The sequence below is a fragment of the Crocodylus porosus genome, unplaced genomic scaffold (assembly GCF_001723895.1).
Source record: "Crocodylus porosus isolate Cpor-Errol unplaced genomic scaffold, CroPor_comp1, whole genome shotgun sequence".
Lineage (NCBI taxonomy): Eukaryota > Metazoa > Chordata > Crocodylia > Crocodylidae > Crocodylus > Crocodylus porosus.
In genome coordinates this window covers 46,383,494-46,394,156 of record NW_017728947.1, presented here as the reverse complement: position 1 = coordinate 46,394,156, position 10,663 = coordinate 46,383,494, and the positions used below count along the sequence as shown (strand labels likewise).

Sequence of the window (10,663 nt, the reverse complement as noted above, 5' to 3'; positions counted from 1 at the left end):
TAACAATAACTCAACCACGAGCCAAACAGCTGCCACATAAACAACAAGGAGCCTCCAGGCTCATAGCATAAACTTCAAGCCACCCTGGGTCCCAACCATACCTCGCTTAGGGTTTGCATTCTCCCGCATCATTGCAGCTGGTCAGTGTGTTCAGGCTGCAACCCTCAACTTGGCCTGCTCAGCTCTCCCGCAGAGCTCCTGCTCCTGCAGCTGCCAGAAGGGAACTGCTCGCTAGGCTCCGGCCTGGGCTGTTTATAAAGGCCCGGCCCTGCCCCCTTCCAGCCACATGACCTGCCTGGTTGCCCCAGCGACCGGCACCTGAGCTGCCCTGATGATTGGCAGCTCTCCCTAATTTCTCTCCAGGCACGGGGCACCCTAGTGCCCCTGTGACAACTTGCTATCTATTTCCATTCACCAGCAACCTTGGTAAGTTAATGAAGCTACTTACTCCCATACTTTCAATAAAGCAAACCCATTTCACCCAATTCATTCACAGCATAAACTGAAAAGGAAACAACAAGCTGGAGTCAGTTTGTGTAAAGTCCAATGCTAACAACTGTTGTGTTACCTTACTACAAAGATAACACACTCTGATGTCTTATTCACAGATTAGCAAAATACAGGAGCACATACAAAAATAAATTAGGTTCTGTATATTTATTATGATTTCAGAAGTGGAAAGACTATGTAAGAGGCCCATAAGTGCAAATCTATAGACAAAATGTTACTGGGATGGTACATTCAAAAGACTATTCCTGCTCCACCAAGCATAGGGCAACAATAACACATTTTTAGGAGTTACATCTGCAAAAAGTTAACCCTCCTTCTAGAAAATAAAGAAAGCCTACAATCCCCTGGGATAAGATATTTCCTGGATCTATGCCTGGGATATACATCTACAGAAAATTCCTAGCTACCCTGAAAACCTGATCAGGAGTACTATTAACCCTCAGGACACTAGCAGTTTTCTTGATATCTTAGAGCAGAATGGAGCTGTGCTTCAGACTACATACAACTACATAAGCATGACACTGTCACTCAAGATCATCTCCCAGCATAGGCAGAGTCATATCGTGGCACTAAAAGGAATCAGAAGGAGGTACTGAACAAATCAAGTTCTAGAAGAGCTTTCTAACACAAGCAATGGGACTAAAAACAATCAACCAACCAAACCAAACCAAACAAAACAAAAAAAAACCCCTCTAACTGTTGCTTCCTCTGCATCCATGGAATGTCTTTCCAAGTTTCAGTTAAAAGTATGGAGCTATTGAAGGTAGAAGGGTTGCAGAAATTTAGCCAAAGGTACAGTCAACTAAATCTTTACTGTTGATCGTGCTTTTGAAATAACCAAGCTTAACTGAGCAAAGCTGTACTAGAAAAATATATTTACTTGGAAAGTGAGCAGATACTGTTTGACAGTAACTCAAATCAAAATAAATGCTTCAGTATTTAAATTCTAACTTTAACAAATGTATGTAATTTAAGCTATTAACTGTCTTGTCATTTCCTCTATGTCCTCAGGGGAACAGACGAGATTTAAGGTGAAGTTATACGTTTCACTTAGACCACACTAATCTGTGAAATGTTAAGTGATGTTAAATCCAAACACACTGTGAGAAGTTGCAAGTTAAGGGTTAATACCATTTCTTCCCTGCACAGCTCTGACTTGCCAGAAGGCTGACAAGCAGGTGCATGCCTAGAAGCCAGGACACTTGGGCTCTATGCCTGCTCTAGGTGTGCATACAGAGGGTAGAGAGGGGTGGAGATGGACATGACAGCAGCGCATCCTCAGAGGGCAGAGGACTGTAAATTGTTCATTTTAGCTCCGCTGAACAAATTGAGATTACCCTAACATGAGGTAGGTATCGCAACAGATTGCACTTTGTATGTGTTAAAAAGCTTTATAGTGTAGACACTGGCATTTTAAGTGCTCTTAATATGGTCCATCTGCAACTTCACACTTATTGGCTCATTTAGTCCAAGTATAAAAAAGGCAGGGTGAAAACTAGTTAACCATTTCAATTCAGTTTACATTGCCAGGTGGGGAAGAAAAGAAATACTTCGAATTTTGATTAATACTGATTACCTTGCACAGATCCCTGAAAACCCAAATAATAATGAATTTAAAAGCTATTTCACAGTTTACCCCTCATGACAGAGGGCTCTCTATAGTGGAGTATTTGCAGACTTACAGGCTACACATTATTGGGAGTATTTTCACTTTTCTTCCGTCTACAGCCTACTCCTTCCTCCCAGACATCTACACAAACATCCCAGGGAATAATTCCGAAAGCTCTAGGCAGGTCTCCACAGGAGTTATTTGGTGTTATCATTCCTAGTAGGTGCATACCAAGCTTTTATGTTAAAATGGTAACAAATCCTTTACTCACTCTGCCTCTGGTGCGTTCCAGCTGCTCTCGCTGCTCCCCAAGTTCCTCGATTATATTGGTACCAATCTGATCAGTCTCCGCAGAAATTTGGTGTGAACGCTCAATGCTCTGAGTGGCTCGGTTCAGGCTATCTGTGCCCTGGAGAAGCAGCACCCTTTGAGACTGCAGCTGAGTCTGAAAAAGAGAGTTTCTATTTAGCTATTAAATACAGGCATTAGACATTTCCAATTTCTTATAAAGACAAATGGTCCTGTAGGCCATCTAATCTATCTGTAATGGTGACAAAGCCCTCTCAGGTTATTAACGGAAGAAGTTATTGTTAACCCTGAAAGTGGCCATTATAGTGTATGCCAGCCTTGTAACACTGACCTTTAGAGACCTATCTGCAACACTTCTAGAGAACAGAGAGCAAGCCAGATGCAAGTCTGACCACATTCTCAGCAAGCAGCGTTTTAAACTAGTTAAAAGAGGAGGAAAGGGAAAAGCTTTCTCTGGGTAGAAAGTTGTTAAAGTCAGAAAACAATTTAGACAGGAAATTTCGTGCAGTTACAAAATTCATTAGTTACTCAATGCAACAGAGCCTGAGGTATGGTATAACAGAAGCTGCCCTGCTCCCCCAAAACCTATTATAAGAATGGCTTCAAAACTGACTGACAACAAGGATTCAGCAGTTATTCTGCATTACTACAAATGGGACGCATCTCCACGTTGCCCTATGGCAACATAGAGATGCGCTATATCACCATATAGTGTTCTACAGCAATATAGGAATCATGTGCGTCTGTATGTGATCGCCAGCTATGTTGCCGTAGCAGCATACTTCCTGGGAACAGCTCACCACTACGGTGACATAGCAGTGAAATTTAACTGTGCACACGGCACAGTAACCACCCATACTGCACCATGCTTTAGTACTTTCAAAAAGAAGTACTAAACCACAGCACTGTAGCAACATTGTCATATGATGACATGTAGATGCACCCATGGAGTCCCAGTACCACCTCTATCTGCTGTACTGCAAACTCATTGTCTATCGCTCCAAAGTAGAAAATATTGGGGAAACCTAGTCTCAGCTTTTACATTTATTGGTTACTCCAGCATACTTACACCAGGATAATAAACTAATTATTTTTGGGAAAGCTGTTTCAAAAACAAGTCATCAAGTGCCAAAGTCCACGTTGATGGAACACATGTAATCTGAGCTCTAGGGCAGGGGTCGGCAACATCCAGGCTGCCAAGTCACTGGATCTGGTCTGAAGAGCCAGAAGGCCTTGCTCTGCCCATGCCTGTGCTGTGGCCAGGCAACAAGGATCTGTACTGGGGCCAGTTGCACCTGCATCACTGCCACTTCTCCCTGCCCCCCAGCTGCACCAGGGGCACAACTTCCAGCCAGTGGGGAACTGAGCCAGGACTGGCCAGTTTCCAGCTGCACCCCCACTGTAGCTGAAAAGTGAGGACATACACAACACCCCCTCATTACTGACGCACCAAAGCCATCTGGCCCATGCCAGACTTCAGCCAGGTTGTTCTGGCCTATAGCTTGAAAAGCTTGCTGGCCCCTGCTTTAAGAGGAAAATAGCATCTACTCCAGGAAGCCAGCCAAGAAAAAGATATGATTCAATACAAGAGAGGCTTGGTGTAGTTAATGGAATTAAACAATTTTTAAGGGTAGCTGAAAGGATCAGTTTAAGACTTAGAAAAAGTAGGACAGTTCAGTCACACCCAAGGAGCTGTTTTTAAGTGATAAATCTAGTGTGGGAAAGGTTTGAGGTTTTATTTATTTATTTTTTAAAAGTCTAGTTAGAGATCAGCCTGTACCAGAGATTCCATCCATGAACCACCCACCTCTCTGCCAGTAAGGGAGATCTATATGAAAATAGGATCTTTTCTTCCCAAGGCTTCCTTTATTCCTACTTAAAGCAGTCCTTTATTTACAGCATCATGATGGGCTGGTGTATAACCTGATCTCCACAATCAGTGGCTGAGAGATGTACAATGATTGTAGGACAAAACTGGATCTCAGATGATCTTTTCCTAAATCTTTAATCTACCATCCTGTAGGTCACATGTTGTAGGAGAGATTATAAGCAACAAGAGAATCCAGACAGATTAAGGACAGGACTTAGTCTTTACCACACTTCCCATCTTTTCTAATTTTAATTCTGATAAAAAAATATCTGGAAGACTAAAATAATTCATAGGCAGCACCACAACAGCCCAGACAGGCAACTCACCCAGCTTTTAGACTAGAGACAACTCCAGTCTAACAGATTCAGACGTAACTGGGCATCCCTTTCTATAAACCAGATCTGCTTGTTTATATCTTTAATTTTAAGTAGCATACTGTTCAGACCATTTAAAAAAAAATGTTTAGTAGAGTGCTTTAGATAATTTAAACTGAAAGTGTTTATAGCTAATTCTATTACTGGCTGTATATAATACATTTAGTTTACACACTTCATTCAGGATAAGTAGCAAAATTAAACTGATCATTTAAATTTTTACCCTACATTAGAATAATTCTTTATCTTTGCAGCATTGTAGAGGAATGTTTAAACAAAAGTATTTCAATGTTTTATAAATCTCTGTCATATGAGATTTTAAGAAAGAGAACCGAATGCTATTTGAACATACGGTATGAACTGATAAATCCGGAATTAACGAAAATCCGGCACTTTTTAAAACTACACTCCATTGGGGAGTAGCAGCAGCTGGTCCCAGAGCAGAGAAGGGGGAAGCTTGCACATGGCAGCTACCACTGCCACTCACCACCCTGTGCCGCTGTTCCGCATGCACCCCCATCCTCCCCCCCAACCCCTCCAGTTTCAAACATCTGGAATTTTCACATTTCTAGCAGATGCTTGGTCCCAAGCATGCCAGATTCATAAAGTTATACTGTATCTTAAAAACATGTTTGTTTCTGAGATAACCAATATGGGTTCTATTAAGAAACCCTCTAAGCATGATTTTCCTCTCACCTGAAACATTCATATTAAATGCAGAGTAGATTTATAGCCAGGTTACATGAGGTTTGAAACTAAGGGGGTTAAAGCTGAAACACGAGCAATAGCACAGTCAGAGTCGCATTGTAACACAAACAGCAAAGGTCTTAAATACAGTTAATATCCCCTGGATGCTCACGCTCTGCTCATTTTCCATGGAGTAGATTCCATATTTTGTGTCTCCCCGATTGCCAGGAACCAAGCCCAGATCTGTGATTCTCATCTCTCTCTGGAACATTGACAGGTCTCTCTTGTAGGCCCGGATCTTGCTCATCATTTGGTTGCGGAAGGGCAGTGGCGCATGCTTCAATTCTTCTTCCATCTCCCGCAGCTTTAGTAAGAAAGAGTAGTCACAAAAAGCCCCAGATTCATTCTGTGACCAAACTAGGATGTCACAATATGTCCCAACAAGGCTCTGCTTTGAAACTGACCAACATCCCAAGGCATGCACCTAGTTGAGAGAAAGACGATTGAAGCTGCCTTCATCTAATACAGAGACCTTGTACACAGGTCTAAAGGTCCCCAGCCCAATAGAATGCTGCGTACCAAAGCTGTGGTCCTCATAAATCACACCTGGATGTTAAATATAACAGGTTACATGACTCTACAGTTCAAGAACATAGCAAACCCCTTTGTTAAATGACCTTTCCTCTCCAAAAAGAGCCTGAAATTAAAAGGCAAATCTTAACAGCTCTGTATCAACATACGGCAGAACATTCTTTGAATTAAGATCTCAGGTTTCTGCTTCATTCCCTTTCCATATTTTTAATATTTCCATGTTGTAGTTGGAAGTGCCATGCCATTGGTACCTTCCATAATTTGATATACATTGTTAGATGCTATTCCAGCAGCACAGGTGAGTTTACTTAGTGTAAGTCTCTAGCATACACATTTACCCTGATGTAAGACACTGTGTAATGCTCCGAGGAAAGAGCACTGCAAAAATTACGGTGCTGATTTTCTATTGTATGTTGACAGCTATATTTTTTCTCCTTTTGATGCTGCCTAACATAATACTTTCCCATCACATCTATGAGATGGGCAATCCACGATCCCTAGTCTGACTATCCAGACCCAAATGCCAAGGCTCAGGATTGTGACAGAATGTGGTAGTATTTTGTAATATTTTTATGGTATGATGTCTGAGGCTCTGTACCTTGATTATATGCTGCTACCCCCTGAGGTTAAAGAGGTTAACTTCCACCCTGGACTAGAAGAGGGTAGCATGTTGGTTTCTATATGTTTGGCTGGTGGAAAATGGGTCATTAGGAATCTCTTGAGCATATACTAACAACTTTTTAGAGAAGCAGGATGTTGGCTGCTGTGGTCCCCCTGCTTTAACTGAGGCAGGTTATAGTGTTATGTTGTGTAAGGGTTGATGGTAGTTGTACTAAGAGGTTAGATTATGGCATTGTATAGAATGGTTTGGATGAGGATGATCCCGCCTTAGGCAGGGGGCTGGACAAGATCAGGGGTCAACAACATTTTTGGGCAGAATGCCAAAAACACCTGTAACCTTGACTTATAAGATATTGACATCCCGGGGGTGGACAGCAAGGAAGCCACAAGGTGCCTGATCCTTGCTGTGGCAGTGTTCCCCCAAGCCCCTTCCACGCAATCTGCCCCAAGGGGTGTGGGCCAAGCAAAATGCCTGTGTGCGCCACGCTCTGGCACCTGTGCCAGGGGTTGCCTACCCCCGAACTAAATAGCCTCTGGAGGTTCCTTCTAGCCCTACTTCTTTTGTAAGTGAATTCACAGGATCACAGAGAACTAGCTTGGTGATTATGAAAGAAGCCCCAATAACTGGAGATTAACTTGTAACTACTGGTACCCAGGACTCCAGATTAAAGGAACTAGGCAAAAACAAACTGGCTACAAAGCAGGAAACAAGACTTTTGAACTTAAGCCCCTGTTCCACCCTTCCTCCTAACAGCTCCAGTCACACGTTTACCGTTTCATTTGCTTCCCGTTGTTTCTCATCAAATTCTCGTATTAGTTTCTTCTTCTCTTCTAAGGAAGAAAGCAGAAAGTATGTCAGACACACCAGAAAAACATCAGTACAAGCCGCAAGAGGACGTCACAGAAAAGCTCAAGTTGAAAGGAAGGGGCTGACTAGAAGGATACCAGGCCAAAATTCACCGTAAAATGAGAACCTGTCAGTAAATTATGAAGGGCTGGACAACTTAAATACACACAAATCAATACTGGCCAGCAGCCTGTCAGCCCTACAGCCTGAAATAATTTATTGATATTTTTTAGTCAAGAAATCACTATTCCCAGAACAGTCCTGAGCAATGTCCTTAACTCAGGATGCAGATATATATGGGTATGCATATCATAAGCAGCTATGTATTTTATCATACAAATTCTACAAGTTGAACAGATGTTCATCATGATATTTTAGCCAAATTGGCTAAATTGGGGACTTCAATGGGGAACACCTAGTACAAATGGCAAACAACTAGTGGAGCAGGCATCCAGAAATGCTCCTCCATATCCACTAGGAACACAGGCCCCCACCCAATGCTGTGGAGCCAATTGGGGGGACTGCAATTAGTGGGGTCCCTCAGACTGGCTGGCAACCTCATCCCAGCCTACCCGGCATACTGTGCTGCATGTGGCTAAGTCCAGTGTTCACTGCACCACCAGCTCTGCCTGACACTGCTCTGTAGAGGGAGGGAGGGAGTGAGCAGCCCTGGATTATGTTCCTGCTTCTTTCCACAACAGCCTGGGGGCTCAGCCTCCCTTCACCCAACCCTCAGACCTCTTGAAGGCTCAGGACAAGCATAGTGGTTACTTAACCCGGCAGGGGAAATACCATGCATCTGTGTCCATGAAAGCAGTTTTCCCCCAGGAGAACTGCTCTTCTGGCATGGTTCAGTACATGCTGAGGTGCAGTGACTTTAAACCCACTTTACGAAAATGGGAGTCCCCTGCTTTGCTTGTGCCGAGGGCCTTATAGCTAAGGGCAAACAAAAGTCGGGGGCATCTGAACCCCAAGCCTCCAGGCTTGAGCCTGCAAGTAGGATGCCTGCCAAAGGATTTGGAAATATCTGAAGCCCCACGTGTGGGTAGAGGATGTTTGCCCGGTAGTAGGGCCACTTATGGCTCGCAACTCTTGGATTTGGAATTAGTTTTGGCTAATTTGGCCCCAGATACACATTAAAAAAAAACCCTCAAAAAACAAAAACAACCCTCAGACAGGCTCCTTGCCATGAGCTGGTAGGGGCTGAGGTGCTACACACTAGAGTCCTGGAGATGGAGGAGTACATAAGGTGGTGGTGTGGAAAAGGCAAGGAGTGGGATGGGCAGGGGCATGAAAGGGCATGAGGGACCAACTGCTGGACAGATTTGGCAGCCAGGCTGTAAGATGCACTGGAAGCCTCATCCTGGCTGCAATGGTGCTGCACATTCAGGGGGCAGCAGGTGCTGGAGCTCCCAAGACCAGACTAGGAATAGGGGTGGGGAGGGGTGAGAAGGCACAGCATCTCTTTTCTTGCCAGGTTTCCCCCTTGGGCACCTAGCTCCAAGCATCTGTAAAGGCAGAGCCAGGAAGACAGGTGGAAGACAGCATGCCTTCAAATCAGATCTAGCAAACTCTGGACCTGGATCTCAGAAGAGAAGCGAGTGCGATTTTCTGGGTCAGCTCCCTGGCTCCTTCCCCAGTTGAGGGCCCACCTGGGACAGCCTCTGTTGTACTGCTGGGTTTTGCCTTGCTTCTAGAGCAGGCAGGCATCCTAATGATCATACCCATGGACCAATCCTACACACAAAGACTGGCTGCACACCATTTACCCAGTCCACAGGGCTGGAGACTTGAGCACTACTGCTCTAAAGGCATCAAATTTCAGTTGTCTCTGTTTTTACTGCAAAGCAAGATCCAAATGAGTGGGCTCTTCCCCAAAACAATATAATTCTTCAACATACACAAGTTTCTCTTTTGTTGACAACCTGCACTGGATTTAAGCCATCTAAAAAAAAAAAAAAAAATCAGGATTATGCCAGATGATACAGTCCTTCCCAGGCCAGTTTTGTGGAGAGCTTTAAAGACAATGATTAAAACCGTGAACTTGGCCAATTGGCCAAGAGCTAGTTATGCAAATAGGAACACTTCTGTGTTACCAAGCCTACAATATGCTGGATTCTAAACAAGCCACAGCCTTTTCTCACGTTTCACATCTCAGTCTGTGGGTTTCACATCTCAGTTCACAGGGTTACAGCAAGTCAGTCCTGGTGGTCACCAGCCTATACTCACATAGAACAATACTGTACATTGCTGGTTTGCCCTAGCCACTCCTCTAGTGGAAAAACAAAGCTGGCCAGACAGGGAGAAGGCAACTACGTGTCAGACCACGCAACAAGGGAATGTGCTGACTGCGAGGAGATTCATCCACACCAGTAGAAATCCCTTCCTCTGGCTCCTTCCTTTTTTCAGTTCTTGAAACATGTGATAAGTTCATTGTGTGACTTAGAGGGGAACCAGCTGCAGGGAGGATGGGGTGGGGGATGCTTTACCTACCACTAGCACCAGCCTCCCATTAAAACAAAGACATACAAGGAAAAGCCTCCTCTTGCCAGCATCGCTTCCTGCATCGGATACCGCTGTTGAGCCCATTTCACACGAGCCAGCTTCCCTGGGCAGTACAGGTCTCGCACGGGTAAGAAAAGTAGTTTAGAGCAGTGGTGCAAGGAGTGCCAAGGCTTAAATACAAAATTATTATATTGGAAGCTCAAAATTATTGTATTTGCTGAAAAACTATCATACACTGAAAAATATGCAACTAAGTATGCAAATAAGTTATTTTCTTACTTACTTTATAATGCTTGCTGTAAGTTGCCAGTGAGCAAGTAAGAACTGGGTCAAACTCAAAACATTTCTTTGTTTTAAAGCAAGCAGCCATAAGTTCTGTAGCAAACCCAATGTAGAGGGAATCCAAATCCCAAGACCTCTGGGCTTAAGACTGCACGTAGGATGCTTGCCAATTAGAGGTGCACCAATCAGTTCATATTGGACTGGCACCGATAAGAGGAAAATTGACATTATCGGCAATCAGCTTTTTTTGGCTAGTGTAGCCGATAATGTCACCAATAAATGCTGCACGCATCTGCACAGACAGCATGCGTGTGCCCAGGAATGCAGCCTAGCAGCTTGGAGAGCAGTATCCAGCCAGTAAGTCTGTGGTAGGTAAGGGCAGGGGCATAGGGCTGCAGACTGAGGCCCTTATTGTGAGGAAGGGAGTAGGGCTGGGTCAGGGGCTGCCCAGCCAGAAC

The 10,663-nt window shown here is 44.0% G+C and overlaps 1 protein-coding gene across 1 annotated transcript in view; it reads right to left on the bottom strand.

The window, feature by feature from the left end:
- The window catches only part of VTI1B (vesicle transport through interaction with t-SNAREs 1B), a 22,668-nt gene that overhangs the window by 10,344 nt on the left and 1,661 nt on the right, over nt 1-10,663 (bottom strand). The window contains exons 2-4 of the mRNA XM_019551938.1: nt 7,344-7,402; nt 5,532-5,723; nt 2,391-2,564 (exon numbers count right to left, since the gene is read on the bottom strand). Coding sequence (XP_019407483.1) covers nt 2,391-2,564; nt 5,532-5,723; nt 7,344-7,402 — 425 coding nt within the window. The remainder of the gene's footprint in view (nt 1-2,390; nt 2,565-5,531; nt 5,724-7,343; nt 7,403-10,663) is intronic.